We start from the raw sequence: 21645 nt of genomic DNA, 5'->3' as shown, positions 1-21645 counted from the left end.
TGTTATTTACTTTGAGTTCAGCAAGAGTGGTCTTAGTAAAAATTTCTTTTTTTTTGTCTCAGTAAATTTAAGACAGGTAAGTCTCCCTTTGATTTGTATTTGTTTTTATAGACCTCCAAACAATTATGGATCTGAGTTTACTATTAATGACGAAGGATAGTTGAGGTTCTTGCCTCTTTTGGAATTGTAGTAATATTTATAATCCCTTTCACAAGATTTGAGGATTTTTTTGTAGAATTTTAATGTCATAAAGTTTTTAATATGTGTGCACCTTACCATGAGATTGTTATTGTTTATTTTTTAAAAAAACTTTATTCTAAGAGGATAAGCTTTGGAGTCCAACAGACATGGATTTCATTGTAGACCCTTTTCTTATCTTGGAGCCCTAGAATTTTCATTTATGAGATGGGGTAAAATACCTACTTTATAGGTTTGATGTATAGATTACATATGTGAATACTGTTAGGATATAAGTTGTATTTAGATAACACAATAAAAGATAGCTGTGTTACTCATATTGGACTGTCAACTTGTTTCAATATTTCCTTTTCATGATATGTTTTTAAAAATCATTTTTAGTAAAAAAGCACGGTTAGATTGGAATACCGATGCTGCCTCTTTGATTGGAGAAGAACTTCAAGTAGATTTCTTGGATCATGTTCCCCTCACAACACACAACTTTGTAAGTTGCAGATCTCTTCTCATTTCATGCTATGTTGAGTGCCTTAGTTTGCATGATAGGATCTTCTAAAAGATGAAGTAATAAGGATGTAGATTGTTGGCTTAAGTAAAGCTCTAGTTGGGCTGTTGGTTATATTCCATTAGCCAGAAATATAATTTTTGGTTGTGAATTATACAGATTTTGGAAACGTGACTCTTCATTCCTGTGAACTGTTGGAGACCCCTGAGAAAATGGGCCCTCTTGAGTCATCTTTCCTGTATTTCATACAGTTTAACTCTACATTCTTGTTACAGGCTCGGAAGACGTTCCTGAAGCTTGCCTTCTGTGACATCTGCCAGAAGTTCCTGTTAAATGGGTTTCGATGTCAGACTTGTGGCTACAAATTTCATGAGCACTGTAGCACCAAAGTCCCTACAATGTGTGTGGACTGGAGTAACATCAGACAGCTCTTGTAAGACACTATCACCTACAGATGGAGGGGTAGGACGTGTAGATGCCTTTGTGGTCTGGAAACCACATACATTAGGAGCATGATAGTTTTGAAAGTAGCTATTTTAGTGTGGCATTGCAAGTTATCATCTGTCCAGTTGATGTTGGCATACTGTGATGCAGGGAGAGATGCAAAGAGGCAGGAAGCCAAAAGGTTTGCACCTTTTTTTCTGCTAGCAACATTTACTCGGTAGACAGTAGACTCTGTTTGCATTTTGTTGGATATGCTGAATGACCTTTATGATAGAAGGAGTAGAGGGCATATGTTGGCTGGGCATGGTGGCACATGTCTGTGATCCCAGCTTTCTGGGAGGCTGAGGCAAGAAGGTGACTTGTTGGAGCATAGCCTAGACAACTGAGTGACTTAGCAAAATCTTATTTCAAAATAATTATAAAATTATTTTGTAGTAGTTCAGTGGGAGTGTGATCTCAATTTTTCAGTCCCTAGTACATACACACACACATACACAGACCACACCGTAGTCATCACCCACACAGCATATTTGGTACTGTGTTCATCTCGGAGGTAGAGAAAAAATTAGTTGGGCTTAAACAGGTTTGAATATAAAATTTTGAAAGACTCATACTTTTATCAGACACATACCAAAATGTGTCTTTACACACTAGTTAATTTTATTAAATACAAATTTGCAGTAAAAGTACATGTTTTAAAATGCCTTTTGAAAACTTACTGTGAAATTAGAGTGTTAGAGCTTTATCTTTTACTGAGTACCATAGAAGCCAAGGGGGCATTGCCTTAGTCCATAATGGGAATGTCCTTTTACTTACATGGTAGTTGGTGTTGGTTGAAGTTGAGTAACACAGAAGGCACAGGCTTGGAGTACAGTGGCCACATGGTCACACCACTTTTGTCCTTACCTATAACATGTCCAAGGGTACTTACCTGTGATATGTCTGAGCCTTAGTTTAGACACCTGAAAATTGGGGCATTAGCCTTCTTTGCAGTGTCCTGAGACAGCATGTAACAGCTCTCAGTAGCCCTGCTTGGAGGGACAGAGCCCAGATAATTGTCACCTTATTGTTCCTTTTATTTAGGGCGTTAAGTAGTTGTTAAGTCTGGTTTTTCTTCATACTTGGCCTTCCCTGTCTGTTTCCAGAAAAGCTCTCTGTTCCATAGGTTGTAAAATGCCCTGCTGTAGCTCTAAAATACACTCTTTTGCTATATCTGGATGTCACACCAGTATGTCCGAGATATACTTGTTGGGTCCTATGTGTTCACTGGCATGTGCTGTTGCTCACATCTGTTATGCAATAGACCCTGGCACTGTGGATAGTCCTGTTCTGCCAGGTGGCTAGAGTGGTGGGAGGACATGTGCCTGGGGAAAGCTGTTCCTAGCTGGCAGTGGGCAGGGTGACTGGCCCTCTTTGAGGTATGTGCTCATCTATAAATCAATCTTTCCTGATTTCTTTTAGGTTGTTTCCAAATTCCACTCTTGGTGACAGCGGTGTCCCAGCACTACCTTCTTTGACAATGCGTCGGATGCGAGAATCTGTTTCCCGGATGCCTGTTAGGTAACTTGTGACTCAGAGCCTTTCTTTTGGAAAATTGTGTTAGGCAGGGGACTGGGGTTGGAAGCCCTAATGCAGAAGGCAAGGGCTGCTGGTCTTCCCTCCTCTATTCTGTGCTGCTGCTTGCAGCAGAGCCAAATGTGGAAGTATGTCTTTGTGGCCCTGTAACTCTTACATTCTGTTAAGTGACTTGGACTTAAATCCCTTCTGTTACCATAGTACATTTAACAAATCACAGTTTGAGTTCATGTTTTGCTCAGTGTTGCACATGAATTTAGAGCCTAAAATGAGTGCTTCTTAGAGTTTTGTATTGCTAAAAAAGAATCTAATTAGATCTTCAGTATAAATACCATTTAAAAGATGCCTGTGAGTTTCCATATAACTTATCTTTAACAAATCAGTTTGAGTTTGTATCTTGCTTAATGTTAAACAAATATTTAGAATCTAAAATGATGTCTATGTCTTTATCAAAAATACCTCTTTATTGTATATGTCATCTGGTAATATTTAATAGCTATTGTAAAACTACTGGAGAAATTGTTAAAGATAGCATTATTTTAGAATAAAGAATTTACCAGGTGTGGTGGTACATGCCTGTAATCTGAGCACTTGGGGAGCTGAATTAGAACTGCTATGAGTTTGAGGCTAGCCTGAACTACCTAGTGAGAGCCTGTCTCCAAACTAAAAAAAAAGAAAGAAAACAAGGAATTTCTATTGAAGTGGTATGTATTTGTGTATGACTTTAATTTTTTGATAATTTGAAAAGCACATTAGACCAGAATACTGTGCTTACCTCTGAAGAGTAGACAAAACTAGATTTCTGAGGGCATATATACAGAATTAATTAGAAAGGTGACTTATAAAAACTAGCTACTTACTGTTTGAATTCTTACATGTTGCCTGAATGTTTAAAGCAGGTAATGAAAATGTTCTGTTATACTTGGTCTTTTGGTGCTAAGGCTGAAAGCCAGGGCCTCCTACATGTAGGCAAGTGCCTACCACTGAGCTTTACTCTAGCTGCACTGTTGTGTCTTGTTTGGTGTTGCTGGGAATGGAACCCTAGCAAGCAAACACTACCAATGACTGAGCTGTGTCCCAGTGCCAGATGTTCTACCTTTATGTGTGTTCCCAGATTGGTAGTTGTCCACATTGGCTGAAAGAAGCTGGCGATTTATTCACAGCTAGGTAGTTCAGATCTAGGACCAGGTCTATAGTAATTCTCTTTGTTTATGAGAGAGCATGCACAGTGGGTAAATGCTGGACTTTTGTAGACATTCAGCAGGTCTAACCATTTACTCCAAATCTTTTTTAACACTCTGATTTGGTCTCTAAATGAAACTGAGCAGGTGTCAGCTAGGTTAGCAGGTGGTATTTGCCAAATGTTTATGGGTTCTTTCATGGAGATTCTATAAAAATTCCATGTATTTGTGTAGAGTTGATTTATTGGGAAGAAAATACATACTTATTTTCATGTGAATTACAAGCTCATTCACAAGTGTGTTTGTCTTCAAAAATTTGCATGAAGTGCTTGCCTTTTGTGCACAAGGCCCTAAGTTTGGTCTCTAACACTGCAAAGACAACAGTTTACATGCAGAAGCATCTATACAGAAGAGAATTTTTTAGAATGATAGATTGAAAGAATGAGACATTTTATAGCTCAAGTTTGTTCCCACATGTTTTAGTGAAGGGCAGGCAGCTGAAAGACTGTGCCAGTGGGGCTGCTTGAGTGCCAATCAAAGCATCTTCTTTCTTTCCATTGCCCAGTTCCCAGCACAGGTACTCCACACCCCATGCCTTCACCTTCAACTCCTCCAGCCCCTCCTCCGAAGGTTCCCTCTCCCAGAGACAGAGGTCAACATCCACACCTAACGTTCACATGGTCAGCACGACGCTGCCTGTGGACAGCAGGATGATTGAGGTAAGGGGCCCCTGTGTGGCAATCGTGTCAGTCAGTTTGTTGGGCCAGGATTTGGGTTTCAAATTTGATCAGGAATGTTGTAGCATTTTCTCAAGTGCTTTGATTTAAAATACTTTTATTTTTGTTCAGATTATCTGTAGACTAGCAGAATAATCAAATTAATAAGTATGTTATTCAGATAGACAACTAAAACTTCCTGAAGAAGTTGAATTCATTCTCCTGTGTCGGGTTAGAATAGCATTTCATTGAGGTACTTCATAAGAGTCAGAGTAATTTTATTCTGGTGTGTGGAGGCAAGCATTGATGGTACAATTCTTCAGAAGACTTTTAAATGACCTCATTTAGAAATGAAAGGATCGAGTTCTTGGAGTTAAGCAAGCAGAGGTATTAGAAGTGCCTAAACCTAGAATTTTCAAACTGACTTTTCTTTTCTGGACTTTTTGGTATGTTCTGTTTGTTTTCTACTTCATCTTTAATAATAACTGAATATACTTAAACTACTTGCTTTGTTCTTTATTCTTTATTTTTCATTGCTTTGAACTAGAATAACAGACTGAATACTTCTCCCAGGGCGTGGTCCAGAGGATTGTGTGTGAGGGGAAGAGTAGGTATTTCTTCTTCGTGCCTTTGTTTCCTTGTCATTAACAGGATTGCTAAGACTGTCATGACTTATTTGGCACTCAAATGTCAGCATTCTGTCCCTGCACTAAAGCCCTGGAGTATGCCTGTTGTGTACCATGAGTTATTTTTTAGAAACACTCAGGGACCTCTACTACCTCAGGCAGGGGTTACCTAGCTCAGCCTTTGATCACAGTGTTACACTCGTCCTGCACCATGTGGGCCCATGTATAAGCTGTGAGCTTGATTACTTGTCTGCCTCTATGATCCCAGTAATAAGTCAGCTGTTTTTCTTCTGTTATGTGATTTGTTTCTACATAAGCACTCTTATCCCAGTAATAATAGCTGTTTTTCTTCTGTTATGTGATTTGTTTCTACATAAGCACTCTTAATACTTGGAGCATTAAAAGTGAAAATTCTTCAATTTTTATTACATAGTAACTGTTGTGCTTATGTTTTTAAAAAATCACATATGGTTCAACCCTTTGCTCTGGGTAGTAATGGGGTTTGCCCTCAGTGGTGCTCTACCACTAAGCTACACCTCAGCATTTTTTATATTTCAAGATAAGATCTGGCTAAGTTGCCAGACAGGCCTTAAAATTGCAGTTTTTCTGCCTTTGCCTCCTGATTAGCTGGGATTAGACCTGTGCCACCACACTCAGAATGATTTAGCATTTTTAACTTGACATTGTTGGCTTTTTTCAAAGTATTTATAATTCTCCTAAACTAATATTTAGACTCCAGAATCACAGATAAATTCCTTCTAGGGTAAGCCTATCCAAATGTAGTTATGGTGTAGTATAATATGAGCTACTCAATGAATATGGAGAAAAAAATTACTGTGACATGAAGAGACAAAATCTTTGTATACTTGGAAATATAATTCTGATTAATAAAAAATTTTTTCTGTGATTTGACTAAAAACAATAGACTAGATGGCTAATGAAACTGTCACTGGTGAATATTCTATTGAAATCCAGCTTATTGCTGACAGTTACCCTGCCGCACCTAAAATCCTAGAAATTCCTACACTTCTCGCTGTCCCTTGCAGGCAAGGTGGGTGCTGAGCTGGCCAGGGCTGGGAAGCAGAATCAGGTTTTACTGTTAAATACTGAGGATGCCAGGCAGTCGAAGAGGAGGACAGGTGGTTCATGGTGGGTTTTTCTTGTGAGGATGGCATGGACTAGGTCATTCTAGCACCTGTGTGTGGATCAAGCATTTTGTGTACACTAGTGTTACACAAAGCAAAGCACAGAGGACTTCCCAGAAAGATGCCCTTTTTGAGTGTAAGGGAGCATGTGATTTTATATTATTTTGTTATAAATTCCATTCCAGAGAAGATGTCAGGATCTAGGTTTAAACTATTCTCTGAACATTTCCTAATGAGTTTCCATGGAGGCCTAATGTTATGCTCGCCCTGCAGTGTGAGGTATCACGCAGTGGTCACAGTGCTGCAGGCTGAGGCCCATCCAATGTGTGATGCTATTTGATTGTCTCTGAGACCCCGGCCACAGCTCTTGGCCTGTTCACTTGTTTTCTTTTATGTAAAATAGCAGTTTCATTCTAGAGGACTCGTGATCTGTTACACTTTCCGTGATTGTAGTCTTAGGTGAAGCATCAGTCATGGTGTGAGCCCTGGCTGACTCCAGCTTCAAGTCAGGTTCCCCTAACTCTTAGTGCAGGAAGTGGGAATTTGGCATGAACATCACTGCCTCCCCTCCCGACACTTCAATCCTGGAAAGGGATTCACACACAGTGATGTGCCAGCCTTTCTAGGAAGAGTGCCTTTTATGTGTGTTGTTAAAGACTATCAGGCCTCCTAATGGTTAAAAACCAATTTTGAAGAAATTTGCCTTCAGCATTTGTGAATTTAATTGACAGAATTGATTAATGTATGGGATTAGACTTTCTATGTGCTAGAAGTTTTATAGTCCACTTTGCTCCTATACATCTCCTCTACTTTCCTTTTAACCCACAGCTTGACCAGTTTTCCTTTTCTGTTTCAGGATGCAATTCGAAGTCACAGCGAATCAGGTACTTTTCTGTAGTCATTTAGCAAACAGTAATGGACTTTTCTCTCTATGCTGTGTATCTCCTGTGGGCTTATCCATGTGTGGACTCTTGTTTGTCTTGTCCATTAAGCCTCCCCTTCAGCCCTGTCCAGTAGCCCCAACAACCTGAGCCCAACAGGCTGGTCACAGCCCAAAACTCCTATGCCAGCACAGAGAGAGCGCGCTCCAGGACCTGGCACACAGGAGAAGAACAAAATCGTGAGTGTGTCTTTAGCGCTTTTGTTGGAAACTATAGTGTTCTTAACTTACTCTGGGATGGGACTAATAAATATGCTTAATGAGTGAGATTATTAATCTTAATACCATTTTTGGCATGCTTGTTGCTTTAAGCTTGCCAATGTTCTCCACAGTAAAATGGCATTTTCTGGAAGATGAAAATAAGAGTTACTGCGTTTGTCTTAAAGATGTGGGAGTTGGATTGACCTTTGGCTTGATGCCTTAGCTGTCAATAGACCATTGCCTCCCCTGGAGCTTACCAACAATTTCTCTTTATTCCAGAGGCCTCGTGGACAGAGAGATTCGAGTTATTACTGGGAAATAGAAGCCAGTGAAGTGATGCTGTCCACTCGCATTGGGTCAGGCTCCTTTGGAACTGTCTATAAGGGCAAGTGGCATGGTAAGTGTAGGCCTCTGTAGGCTGCAGGCTTGGGGCAGGCAGGTGCTGGCCAGAGAGGCTTTGCAGCAGCTCTCTTCTGTGGGAAGCAGGCCACTTCTGAGGATGGACCTTGATGGTATCTGTGTCACTTGCCACAGCATTGTTTGTGGGCTCAGGATGCTTCAGTTAGGATTATAAAGTTCTTTGGACAGTTAGCAACTAGTGAACAAGTTCTAGTAAAATGTTGGAAACTAAATTCAGTCTGCTCATGGGACCTGCTGGGCAGAATCTGCTGGGCAGTGGGGGCATGAATTCTAGGAATTCAAAACTGGAAATGACCTTGCAGAGCATGGCATGCAGGAAAACAGGTCTGGAGAGTGAGCTTGGCTGCCTCTAATGAGATGCCTGGGCCTTTGGAGGAAGCTGCTGCTGCTGCACCCTGTGGTCAGCTGTGGATCTGAAAGGCAGACTTGCTTCTCAGAGCAGAGCGTTCTGCTTCAATGAAGATGCTTTGTCACTTGTAAGGAAGATGCTATTTTAACTTTTAGTATAGCTTGTATGTTTTGGTAATATTCAGTATTTTGGCATGCATCATATTTCCGTGTCAGAATTTTTAATGCCTCTGGCTTTAGGATATGAGCAAATATAGGTAGTATTTTCTTGTTGCATGCTTCCAAAAAGTCATCTCTTCTAAATTCAGATTACAATCCAGCAAAATCTGAAAGTACATAGGTGCCTATGTTTCTACTTTGGATGCCATGACAACTGTCTTTATAGATAAATAGGCAAAGTGGAGGGAATTTTAAGAGCATCATGGGAAAGGAGCATTGAAATTGATGGTGCAGAAAACAGAAACCGCAGTGTCCTGAGTGGATACAGTTTGTGGCCTTTGCCGCCAATCATCTGAGAAATCTTGGCCCTAAATAGCACAAGACTGAACATTGGTAATCTTTTTTATGCTTCCTTTTTGAAACTCATGTCTAAGATACTGCTGCTGAGAGAAGTGACATAGTTGCAGAGTGTTTCAGATGTGCAGGGGCCTCAGGAAGGGCACAGGTCCGTGGCAGACCTAGTAGCTGTGTTGCAGGTTGCTAGTAGCTGGAGGTGGGGAGTATGGTTATTGTGTCTAGTGTTTCCATTAGGAGCAGGTGGACTTTTTCATCCTATAGTTTTTCAAGGCCTTCATTTCCAGCACTGCTCTAGGCTTGTTTCCTGCCCACTGTATGCACTTTAGTCTTTGGCAGTAGAGCTATTGTAGGCCCAAGGAGCAAAGAATAGCATGAACGAGGAAGAATGTGGTGTGCTAAGAAAGTAGGTATTTCTAGGCTGAGAGTTTTGTGCTTTCTGTGTATGTGTCTAATTTTTGTTTATAATGTAATCTATGCAGCGTCTTAAAAATAGCAGTTTAGGATTTTCAGTTCAAAAATATTTGAGCTCAGTTTAGCAGCTGTGCAAGCAAATAAGGTCCAGAATAGTAGAGACAGAAGCTCAGCTTGAGGGGGCTCCCTCTGTGCCTGTGGAGGAGGCCTCTACAGCCAGCTTCAACCCCCTGGGAGCGCCAGCTTTGCTCACCACAAGTCACACAGGCCACAGAGTTCGAAGCTGAAAGTAAAGGTGGCTTCCACCTGCCTCTGGTCCTGGGTAGGGGAGATGCCCACCCTTTGGGGCCAACCTTGGACTTAGTGTAGGGAGGCATGGGTCAGACTATGATAGGTCAGACTGTGATGCAGTCAATCAGAGAAAGAAATTGAGTGTCCTTCTGTTGTAAAAAGCCAATGATTATAATAAGGGCAGGCAACCCCTCTGGGCAGAGCAAGAGAAAAGGTGTGTAAGTCAAAACAAGACATCTGTCATCACAACTGCTGAGGCAAGAAGATTGCAAGTTCAGGTGTATCCTGGGCTGCTTAGTGAGGCTGTGTCTCAAAATAGGTAGGTAGATAGATACATAGGCCTGGGGATGCTGCTCAGTGGTCAGCACTTGTCTAGCATGTGCAGTCTTGGGTTCAACCCCCGGTAACTATTTTTAAAAAAAAGTAACAAATGTAAATGTACCAAGTGGGACCAGTTCTTCCTTCTAACAGTGGTCTATAATAAAGTATAAATATCTGATTTAAAAGAATGATGACTAGGAAGGTATCTTAACCTGTCTGCACAGTGTTCCTTCACTAGGGGGGGTTTTAGTCCTGAGGACCCAGTCTCACGTTAGAAATACTGAAGGCAGACCAGGCAGTGACTGTGCTCCACTCACTGCCCACCTCACTCAGCCCTGGGATGCAGAAGGTGTCTGGCAGCTTCCTTTTGTGAATCACAAGAGAAGTACACAGGTATCAAGAGCCCAAGGAAGCATCCAGATTGAGAATTCTGTCATGGTTCCTATGGAATCTCTTGCTTTCATGTCCTATAAGGTAGAAAAAAACCCCAAGTTAGACCATTGGAGGCACATTCGCCTCTGGCTTTGCTCTGAAGAAAAAATGGGAATGTCTGCCTTACAGACTCCCCTGTGAACTCCCTCCTTCCATAAATACCACCATTTTCACCCCTTATACGGTGCTTTCTGGGGTTCATGAGGGCTGGTCTTCCCAATAGTGAGGCTGTCAGCTACAGGGAGCTGGCATGATTATAGAAGGAAAATGTGTCACCATGTAGTCTTTTCTATGAGAGTGAGCTTAGAAGGCCAGAGGAATGTGCAGTCAGCAGCTGTGAATGAGTACCTGTACCACCTCAGCTCCCTGGGGTGAGTGTGGAAAAGACCTGGGAGCCCAGGCAGGTGGAGGCCCACTCAGCCTCAGACTGCAACGCCTGTGCCTGAGTAACTATCCACGAAGTTCCTGCAGATAGTCATTCATAACTTGCCGCCCATCTATGGTTTCATCTTAGAATTCATTCACTTTTTAAATTTTATTTTTAACTGATTCATAAAATAGTTGCCCATATTAATGTCATACCATGTAATGTTTCGATATGCATAAGTTAGATTAAAACATGTCTGTCTCCTCCAATTTTCTTTTTCTTTTTCTTTTATTTTGAAAGTAGTAAAAATACAACAGCACAAGACAGAACAAAGCCAGTCGAGACAATGCAGAGAAATTGGTACAGGATTTCACAGTAGGATACTGGGATAGTAGTAATAGGTACATGGTATATCTCATTAACTTTACAATAGTTGTCCAGTCAATTAGGTATAGCAAAGTCAAACCAAAAATAGAACATTATTAAAACCAATTGAGGAAAAAAAAAAAACCAATTGATAATACTGAATAGAGCAAAAGAAACAAAACAAAACAGTGAAAACAACCTATGCCTTCAAACAGAAGATAGAAGGAAATCCCCCATGTTTGCTATATTGCGTATGGTCATGCTCCCAAGAGATGCTGAGACATCTATCTCCAGTAGCTATGGTGGGAGGCAGGCAGGGGAAGGGTGCTTGATTTTCAGCCCGTGTGGCAGTAGGCTCACAGGTAATGGTTCTCCTCCAGGCACTTATCAGGAGGGCAGGTGAATAAGCTGGCTGAGTCCCACCATGGCCAGATCTTGGGAATTCTGGTTCTCTTCCTGACCCTCACCACAGGTGCTTACCAAGGGAGTGGGTGAATAGGCTGTCTGAGTCCCACCATGGCCAGATTTTGGGACCGCTGGTCTCCTCCTGGTCCTTGCTGCAGGCGCTAAACAAGAGGGCAGGTGAATAAGCTGCCTGAGTCCCACCATGGTCGGATCTTGGGAGTTCTCTGTCTCCTCCAATTTTTATCATTCTTTTTTTGATGAAAAATTTCAGATTCCTTTCTTTTGGTATTTAAACTTGATCTTAGCCAACAGGCCAAGACACCATGTAGCTTTTGAAATGCATGTTATTGTCATTTCTAGTCACCCTAATGTGCAGTTGCTCCTAGGACTTCGAGTAACCATTCATTGGGCACCCTTCCCCAGCCTTGGTACCCTATTGTGCACTCGGTTTGTTCCCATTCATTTTTAATTGTAAACACTATGCATTCTTATGGGGCTAGAAATGAAGCAGTGAACAAACAAGCCCTGCGCTTATGGAGTTCACACTCTCATGTGGACAGTGCATGAGGAAAGGCAGGCATGCTGTGCAAGTGCTGAGGAGGAGGTGAGAGCAAGGCTGCAGCCCAGGGTGGGTGTGCAAGATGGCCCTCACTGGGCTGTGTGGAGAGCCCAGTACTTCAGGTTGGCCTTGAACTCAATGATCCTCCTGCCTCAGCCTCCAAAGTGCTGCAATTATAAGTATGTGACCCCATGCCAACTTGAGAATCTTCTTCTTTTTTTTTTTTTATTTAAAGAAAAGGAAACAAAAAAAATACATGGAGATAATAAAAGAAATAATACAAATAATAAAAGAAATAATACAAAATTACAGAAAAACAAACGGTAAGAAATCGCTGGTTGATAAGTTACATATTGTCATGTTAGAAATAGCTGTTCAGGTTACAAAATTAAAGTATTTAGAATGACATTCAAAAAGTGACACTACAAACAGTTCTGCTCAATGATCAAACAAAAACTCAGTAATATGGTTATCAGTCCTACACACTTGTTTTACATCTCAAAGAGGGTAAGATTAAACATATCAAAACAGAACAAAACAGTTAAAAAAACAATTTAAAGAAATACAGATTTCAAAGCAAGTCCACTGGAGATCTTCACTGTCTATCTAACTGTCTCTAGTTTCTTACAAATAGTTGTCCCCATCTTCACCCACTTTATATACTTATTGCATATTATAGAACTAACCAAATCATTACAGGATGATGAAGGCTTTTTAGGTCTTCAAGATCCAACATTAGGGAAGACAATAATAACTACCATTGCATCTTTCATTCTCTTCGTGGTAGCCATCCCCATCTCTACATATGCTGAAATTGAACTCAAGAGACCAGACCAATGTCATTCTAATCAGCGAACAACAGTATTGCTAGAATTTATATCATAATGCAACAAAATTAGCATTGGGTTTCTTAGCATCTCTTCTTCAGAGTATCTGTTCATTACATCTTGCATTATATAATCTGTTCCCGAAAATATTTTTTTTTAAAAAAACTCATGTGTGAATTTCTACATATATATCTGTCCTCTTTGTATTATAGGGAAAACCAAGTCATAACAAGACAGCAAAACAAATTCCTAGAAAAACATGCAATGGATAAGACATATAAGACCACAATATAGGTGATCTTCCGTAGTTACTATGTTTTCTCTTGTTATTTTCAATAGATTTGTCCACAACACCGGCTTAATATAGTTAAACATAGTATTATCTATTTTTATAAAAACACAACTTTGAAAGCATTGTAGGATTTGAGAGCTGTTAATAGTTAATAACAGTATGGATATCCTTTAAATCATGTCATCTTCAGAGTAGTTGCCTCTACTTTTAGGGTTGATACTAACAAGCATACCAAATTCAAATAAAATCAGCCAAGGCCAACCCATGGTCTTATGATTCAGATTCAATTAAGATCAGTTATAATATGACAATGTAAGTAATACAGGATTTCAGTTTAACTTAATAGGAAAGAAGGATAGTTACCATGGTATAACTTACTATTTTTGGGTCAGATGCCTGTGTCCTCAAATCTGACATGAGTGAACAGACCAGAACTAATTAAATTCAAACTAAATATGGCGATAAGACTACTGTGTCTTTTAAATCCTGATACACTATTAACAATGACCTCTGCCTTTTTTTATAGTGTTTCAGAGCTGTCTATACTAAAGACTATAGCTTACCGTCTCTGCCTCATATCTGCTACTCCACTTTTCCGCTATAATTTGTCCACCTTATTCCCTCATTCCACTGTCTGCCCCGTTCATTGAGGCCTTTCTGCCAATGTTGCTGGAATCCTGGTATTCCTCTCTTTCTCTGGAATGTCCGTCAGCACTCTCTGTAGGGTTGGATTGGTGGCCACGAACTCCCACATTTCCTCCTTGTCTTGGAAGCATCTTATTTCTCCATTAATTTTGAGAGAGAGTTTTGACGGGTGTATGAGCCTTGGTTGCGTATTGTTTTCTTTCAGGACTTGGAATATTTCTCCCCATTCCCTTCTTGACTTGAAAGTTTGTGTTGATAATGATAATTTTCCCATTGTAGGTAATCTGCTTCTTTTCTCTGGCTGCTTTTAATATTCTGTTCTTTTGGTGGATTTCTGGAATCTTGATTATTATATGTCTAGGCGTAGATCTGTTTTGGTTGCTGGTGTTCTGTATGCTTCTTTTATCTAGATATCATTTCTTTTTGCTATGCGTGGGAAATTTTGCTTTAATATATCTGTGAATATTCTTTGTATTTCATTTTTGGTTGCTCCTGCTTCCTCACTCACATTCTTTATTCTTATGTATCTTTATTCTTATGTATTCTTATGTATCTTTTTGTCATCTTCTAGCCTTTGAATTGTTTCTTTCTGGTTCCTTGTTATTTTTAAGAGGCTTTTTCTTTCACGATCATATGCCATAAATCTCTCTTCAAGTTTCAGAAGGCTGTTTTTAGTTTCTGTCAGGATATTTTCCCAGTGTTCAATGGAGTTTTGAGTTTTCTGGTAATCTCTTTGGATCTGTTTCATGTATTCTAAGTTATGTTTAAATTCTTCTTTAGAAGTTTCTCTTTGTTTTCTGATTTCCTCAGTTCTTCCATCTGTGTTCTCTTGAGCGGGGCTTGTCATTTCTTTAATTAATCTCTTTATATCTTGCCTCACTTGGATCAGGAGTAAGCTTTAAATTCATCTATGAGGTCATAGAGGTATTTTTTAATTTTGGCTGATGCTGTGTCCAGTATTGGATGGTTACTGTGCTTGTTCTCTTCAGTTGTTTACTTCTCCTGGGCTTATTTTCTCATGTTGGGCAGCTGGAGATTTTTAAAATTTTTATCTCTTGTCATGTTTCTGGATTCTTTCAGGCTGGAGTGTCCTGGGGGTCTCTGGCTCTCTCCGTATTGCTTAGGGCCTTTCAGAAGCATGCTGACTTGAGTTTTTGCTGTCCTCCCCAATTTGCTGTTATCTGGGGTAGGCTGGGATGCAGGGGTGGTACAGGCTAGCCTCCAGCCTCTGTGCCAGTCAATCCGTAAATTAGGCTGTACTTTCTGGATGTCACTGAGTTGTGACTATTTTGTATCTGCTTATTGGGCTCCAAGCAGAGGCTTAGTTCAGCCCCAGCAGATCCTGCCAGTTAGTTCTCTCTGTGCCAGAAGCAGCTGACTAATGTCACCGTGGCACAGGGTTCTGCCCAAATCCCAGCTGTTCTCTTCCAGACCTCTCTGTGACAGGAGCACCAGCACAGCGGGTCTGCCCAATTCCAAGATGTCTTCCCTTAGTTCTCTGTATGATGCTGAAGCCAACACGGCATCAGGCTCTGCCCAATTTCAAGATGTCCTCCACCAGACCTCTCTACAGGGGCGACTCTGTGATGTCACTGAGCCGCAGGTTCTGCCCAACTCTAAGATGTCTTCCGCCAGACTCTCTGTGTTATTGATGTCCTCGTGGTGGCGGGCTCTGTCCAGTTCCAAGATGTTCTCTGGCCAACCCCAGCACCCGCGGGACCCAATCCCCAGTACTCACCAGGGCTCGGTGCAGGTTCTCCTCTTGAGTGTACTGCATACCACGCCGCTCGCCCTCACTGCGCTCCTGGCACAGCGTGGAATGGTCAGAAAGCTACACAGTGTTCGGCTTCGGAGCTCCAGAGCCTTTCACAATCTCCTCTGGTGCAATGGGGCAGTCCTGGCTGCTTCTCGGGGTCCTGGATCTCAATTTCCAGCAGTCACCAAAAGCCAACACAGCTTTTCCTGTTGGGTCCACAGGTCAGTTTGCTGCATTAAAGGCGCGGGATTTGCAGCCTCCCGTTATCAGCCTTCACAGTCTCAGCACTACTTTAAATCCTCCAGCCGTGCTGTCTTGGTTAATAAGAATTGTTATCCATTCGTCTGGCCCTCTCCATGTTGTCATATTCTAGCATCTAATATGATTTCTCTGGAGAGACTCTCCACCGGATCCCCTAGCAAGCCGCCATTTTAGGATCCGAGAATCTTCTTGAACAGAGCCTCCTAGGGGTGAGGCTTAGGGAGGTTGGACATCACTTGGGTGAAATGGAGCCTGGGTTGTTCGAGACCCCACAGAGGCGTGGTTATCTTTGTCTGGAGGACAAGGACCTCAGTACCTGTAGAAAGCCATTGTGTGAGTTGAAACCCCTCTGTAAGGATTGTTCATCCATCTCAGAAGACTGAGCCCCTCTAGTGGCCATGTGTGGGCATCACTTGCACATAAGCGAGGCAAGAACTGTCATGCTCTGTGGTTTTAGTAAGAAACCACAATCTGTCATCCTATGTAAAGTTGAAGTAGGCTGACAGGGCTGTGTACACCGATCCATGCTCTGTGTGACAGCTGTGTGCTTGCAGGACCTGAAGCACCAGCCGTGTTTCTGGCCCTGCTGCTTGCTTGGCTGCCATGCGGGCCAGTTCCCCTCAATGTTCCTGCCTCTGTGTCCTCCTGCCATTCCGACTGTCAGCCCCTGTCCTGTCCCTATCTTGGGCTGCTGTAAGACACCTGCCCACCCCTGTCTTATGCCAGTCCCAGATCAGATACCCTTGTGGAGGCTTTTTGTTCTCTTTTCACTGTATCCTCTCTCCCACTGAAACAGCTTTGCCTTGTATCCTGTTCCTCCTAGAAGTCTTTTTCATCCTCCCACAGGAACTCCCTGCCTTGCTTCTGTGAGAGGGAGAGGTCTTACATGCCACAACCACATTCCTAGGTAGGAGATGACTGAGCACAGTAGGCATCTCCTGCACAAGGTGGATGGAGGCACACAGGTGTTGGGTGAGTCTTTTGGAGGCTGCTTTAGAGCAGGGATGCATTGTATCTTGGATATATCCCATCTGTGGTCCGCCTGGACTACTCTGTGCAGGGAATATAACTGACTTGTACAGGATAGTTTGTGGGTATCCATCACAAAGCTTCTGTTATTTTAAAAGATTTATCATATTTAAAACCAGAAGGGCAAGTGATATGTGAGATAGAGGCTGGCAGTGCCATCTATCCATGGTGGGTGTGCCTGTGTGCCTCAAGCAGCACTCTGCCCTTTGGCCCTGTGCTAACTGCTACCAGCATCATGGAAAGGCCTGGGCTTTGTAAATTGCTTGTCACAGGTGTCCCTAGGATCCTGAGGGGGAGTCATTTCATGATAACCACCACTGTATACATGTTGGTAACAGATCTGGGACACGAAAGAGAGCCAAACAAGCTGGGTGGTTCTGAGTTACATTAGCACCTGGGTCATAGGCACAGGTGTGTGGTGTGGGTCCTGGGTGGGGGGCATAGGACTTGGTGTGATGGGGCTAGGGATTTAGCTCAGCGGCATAAGCGCCTGCCTTGCAAGCAGGCAGTCGTGAGTTCGATTCCCAGTACTGATAAAAAGGAAAAAGACAAAAAAACCCCAAGGACTTGGTGTGACACATGGTCGGGTGCAAACGTCTCCCAAGGGCAGAATCAGACTGGAAGCATTTGTGCTGCAGTATAGCCAAAAGGAGGGGAAAGTGCACAGAGGCAGGCTCAGTAGCTGTCCATCCTTACGGTGCTTTTCAGTAGAGTGTAGGGGGAGGGGGCTTACATTAGTGTGTGTCTTTTGATTTGTTTTTATTTTTACAAGAGGCATCTCTGGGGCCAGGGATATATATAGCTCAGTGATACAGTACCTGGCAAGTACAAGGCCCCTGAGTTCAATTTCCGGCACCAAAAAAAAAGGCATCTCAGCCAGGCGTTGGTGGTTCACACCTGTAAATTCAGCCAGGAGGCTGAGGCAGGAGGATCATTTCGAGTTCAAGACCAGCCTTGGCTACAAAGTGAGCTCAAGGCCAGCCTGAACTGCATAGGGAGACCCTGTCTCAAAAAGACCAAAAAAAAAAAGGTGTCTCTGCCCCTCTGCTGGCCAGTTGGTTCAGTGTTTCACGCAGAGCTTGGCTTGCTGGGCTGTCTTAAGACCATGCACTGGCCACAACCTCTCTGGTCACAAAGGTGATCACACTTGTCCTCACTTCTGGTGCTACCAGATAAACCACATGATCATTGAAGCCAAGCCTGCTATAGGTCTTGGGGTGGGTAAGGATGACAGTGAAACTCTGGGATGACTTTTTTTTGGCACTTTGATCTAGAAATTTGCAGGTCTGTTCATCTTTATGAAGGGTAGACTCGAAGAAGCAAATGCTTCCTCAACACCAGGGTACCTGGAAACACCTCACAGTCTGATGGACCAAGTGTGTTTCCTGATTATGGTCTCATTTACAGGAGATGTGGCGGTAAAGATCCTGAAGGTGGTGGACCCAACCCCAGAGCAGTTCCAGGCCTTCAGGAACGAGGTGGCGGTGCTGCGGTGAGTGCTGCACCTTGAGGCAGCCATGTGCTGTACCCCAAGCAGAGTGATACCCATGTTCTCGTCATGTGGACCCCTGTCTAGACACACTGCACTCCACACCCAGCTCTGTCTCTGGGTTTTGGTTTGAGATTGGGAGAAATAGGTCCCATTTTTGCCTTTATTTCCAAGAATGGTTTATAGACAAGTTACTTTACTTGGGTTGCAAAACTTCAGCATCATATCCTGAGTTGCTGTGCCCTGCAGGAGGGGGCTGATTGGTGGAGGATTCCACAGGGGACAGGTCTTGCAACTCATGGAGAGCCGTGTCACTGATCATGGCTCTGTGGACAAGGCCAGCACTGAGGATGATGACACTGTGGCTGAGAGCTTGAGCTTCTGCCAGTGGTGACGAGGACACACGGCTATGGGACAGTAGAGACTTCCTGAGCATCCTCTCATATCTTTCCCAGCAAAACGCGGCATGTGAATATCCTGCTGTTTATGGGATACATGACGAAGGACAATCTGGCAATTGTGACACAGTGGTGTGAGGGCAGCAGCCTCTACAAACACCTGCACGTCCAGGAGACCAAATTCCAGATGTTCCAACTGATTGATATCGCTCGACAGACAGCACAGGGCATGGAGTGAGTACAAATGGCTGAGCGCTGAGCTAGCCCTAAGTGGGAGGCAGAACTGGAAGAGCCTTTCAACCTTGAGTGATGCCAAGTGGCCTGCCTGCTGGCTGGCAAGGGGCAGGCATTGGGACCTGTCTCAGGTCCTCATCGGCCAGGCCATACTTGGGAATCATCCAGAGGCCCCTGAACACTGCTTGCCGGGCCCCTGCTCAAGTGGGTAGGTGAAATCTGCAGGTGTCCTCAGTGCTTCAACTCCATATTGCCCTCTGGCCTGTGCCTGGGGTTCTTTCCAATCCAGTTGCCCAATGGCCATGGCCCGGTGGGGTGCTTGCCTTTCCGGATCTCTCAGAATTCCTATGGCAGGTGCCTTCACAAGGAACTAAATTTTAAGCAATTGAGTAATACCACTTTAAAAACTTTATTGTTGTAACTCACATGCCATCCTCCATGTGTGCACAGTGTTTATCATGTCATGTCAGCCACAAAGACGCCTCTGTGTTTATTGTCACCCTGTCCTTCCCCATCCCAGTCCTTGGGCCTCTCCTTCCTGTCTCTGGTTTTGTACATTCATAGCAATAGAATCCTAGAAGATAGGAAATACCTAGTCCTGTGTCCCTTCCTTCTCTTACTTGGCTTTGCAGTTTTGGTCCGAATCCAGGTAGCTACATGTGTCTGAGCTTCCTTTTCCTGGTGACTAATGCTGTCATGTAGGGACAGGCTGTACCATCCTGTCCTATCAGCCAGTGGACACTAGGTTGGAGTAAAACTGATGCTTAAAGCACTAGCATGTTTCGTCTGTGGCCTTCCTTGGGGTGAGTGGTGATGTGGACCAGTGCTAGCCTGTCACTCCTACCAGAGTCAGGTCCACAGGTGCCTTCATTCTTAGCTATAGCTTGAAACTGGCTCTTTCCCACTGTTTTTAGCAGATTTATTTCCCTTCACAGCTACTTGCATGCGAAGAACATCATCCACCGGGACATGAAATCCAACAGTATCCTTCACTGTTTATGTCATTGGAAGTCTCAGCTCAGATTCAGCAAACAAGGGTAACTGATATCACAAGAACATTAGTGTCAGGGACTAGCTTTGTAGGGAAAGCGGCCAAAAACAGGAAGAAGTCAAAAGGTTGGTGCTTAAGAGTAACAGACCTCAAAGCCGACTTGGGCTGTCTCTGCCTCTCCCGCTGTGAGGGGTAGTGTCCAAGGAAGTGACTTTCTTTCCTAGGTGTTTCTCAGCAAGTGATTTGAAGTGTTGGGACTTGAAACACCTGTTTTTATTATAGTCTTTTTATTTCTAGTTTGTGACACTGTGTTTATGTATCAGGTGAGAAATTAACTGTAAGCTACTCGAGCAAGATTTCCAAAATTACTACTGAACATTGTCTGAAGTAATTTCCTTGGAGGTCATGAGGGTTTCCAAAAGCCTTCCCAAGACTTAACATGTTTCATTAGAAGGAAGAATGGCTAAGGTTTTTCACGCTAAGTGGTGTGGCATGTAATACCCAATCCTCTGCAAGAAGCATGCTTCTGGGCAGGGGCTGAGGGAGGTGTGTGGAGCAGGATCAGGAGAGGTGGCCTATGTGGCTATTTTATGTACTTGTCTCAAGCACAGAACATCTTTTAGTAGCAGTTTTTTGGGGCAGCAAAATACATCATGCCATCAGACACTACCAGTTTAAGCAGGCTTGAATTCCTGGGCCAGGTCAGTCAGATATACACTGCCAGACTACTTTACCTTGGAGGGAATTAGTTGCCTTAAAGTCATCAAGTGAGGAAATTTCTGAATGCCAGCTGTTAGCACTTAGGCAGGAATTCTGTTTCGATGGCCCGTGAGTGCCAAGTGCGGGCAGTGTCTAGGCCATGCTTTGTTAGCATCACACAGGAAGGCTGTGAGATGAGAGAGCCCCCATCTGATATGGGAATGAGCATCTTAGAAGAAGGGAAGTTGAAAACACTTTTCAAAGCTTCCCAAACTTAGTAGATGCAGAGCAAAGAAGGCTGAGTGAGGGTTAGTAGGTAGGGGTCATTGTGAAAAGCACCTTTGGGAAGTTTTTCAAATTAAGATTGACTCTTTTGAAGCCAGAGTCCTTAATAGGCATTGAGATATATTTCTCCATGAAGGCCTAACAGTGAAAATTGGTGATTTTGGTTTGGCAACAGTGAAGTCACGTTGGAGTGGTTCTCAGCAGGTGGAGCAGCCCACTGGCTCTGTGCTGTGGATGGTGAGTCTCACATACCTGGTAGATGATGCTTCCTGGGAGAGTGGGAGCGAAGTCAGTTTGGAGTAGGTGCACTTGCAACAGCTGGGCAAAGACTGTAAACCCTGAACTGGTTTTAGCTACCACCTGGCCGTGGTATCTGTGGGGCCACCTCAAGGGTGATGCATGGGTCTGTCCCTACAGGCCCCAGAGGTGATTCGAATGCAGGACAACAACCCATTCAGCTTTCAGTCAGACGTCTACTCCTATGGCATTGTGCTGTACGAGCTGATGACAGGGGAGCTCCCCTATTCCCACATCAACAACCGTGACCAGGTGACATGCTGCTCCTTAGCCCCTGACTGCCCGTGAACCTATGGGTCTCCCCCCTCCTTCCACTCACCATTGTCTCCCCTTAGATCATCTTCATGGTGGGCCGAGGTTACGCCTCACCAGACCTCAGCAAGCTCTACAAGAACTGCCCCAAGGCCATGAAGCGGCTGGTGGCTGACTGTGTGAAGAAAGTGAAGGAGGAGCGGCCTCTCTTCCCCCAGGTGAAGCC

The 21645-nt window shown here is 43.3% G+C and overlaps 1 protein-coding gene across 5 annotated transcripts in view; it reads left to right on the top strand.

Annotated features, from left to right (window-relative positions):
* The window catches only part of Raf1 (Raf-1 proto-oncogene, serine/threonine kinase), a 77444-nt gene that overhangs the window by 54836 nt on the left and 963 nt on the right, over positions 1-21645 (top strand). For 3 of the 5 annotated variants that reach the window (XM_013145026.3, XM_013145027.3, XM_023562122.1), the window contains 14 exons: positions 580-682; positions 976-1133; positions 2606-2704; positions 4466-4619; positions 5164-5223; positions 7244-7271; positions 7380-7507; positions 7808-7925; positions 18182-18266; positions 18719-18895; positions 19831-19877; positions 20989-21107; positions 21288-21419; positions 21503-21637. In XM_013145026.3, coding sequence (XP_013000480.1) covers positions 580-682; positions 976-1133; positions 2606-2704; positions 4466-4619; positions 5164-5223; positions 7244-7271; positions 7380-7507; positions 7808-7925; positions 18182-18266; positions 18719-18895; positions 19831-19877; positions 20989-21107; positions 21288-21419; positions 21503-21637 — 1543 coding nt within the window. The remainder of the gene's footprint in view (positions 1-579; positions 683-975; positions 1134-2605; positions 2705-4465; positions 4620-5163; positions 5224-7243; positions 7272-7379; positions 7508-7807; positions 7926-18181; positions 18267-18718; positions 18896-19830; positions 19878-20988; positions 21108-21287; positions 21420-21502; positions 21638-21645) is intronic. The other 2 variants (XM_003463187.5, XM_023562123.1) reach the window with 1 other exon arrangement.

This window comes from Cavia porcellus, unplaced genomic scaffold, assembly GCF_034190915.1.
Source record: "Cavia porcellus strain 051 isolate PalLab524CR breed Dunkin Hartley unplaced genomic scaffold, mCavPor4.1 scaffold_27, whole genome shotgun sequence".
Lineage (NCBI taxonomy): Eukaryota > Metazoa > Chordata > Mammalia > Rodentia > Caviidae > Cavia > Cavia porcellus.
Note: the sequence above shows the minus strand (reverse complement) of the source record. Positions and strands in the feature narration are given on the sequence as shown.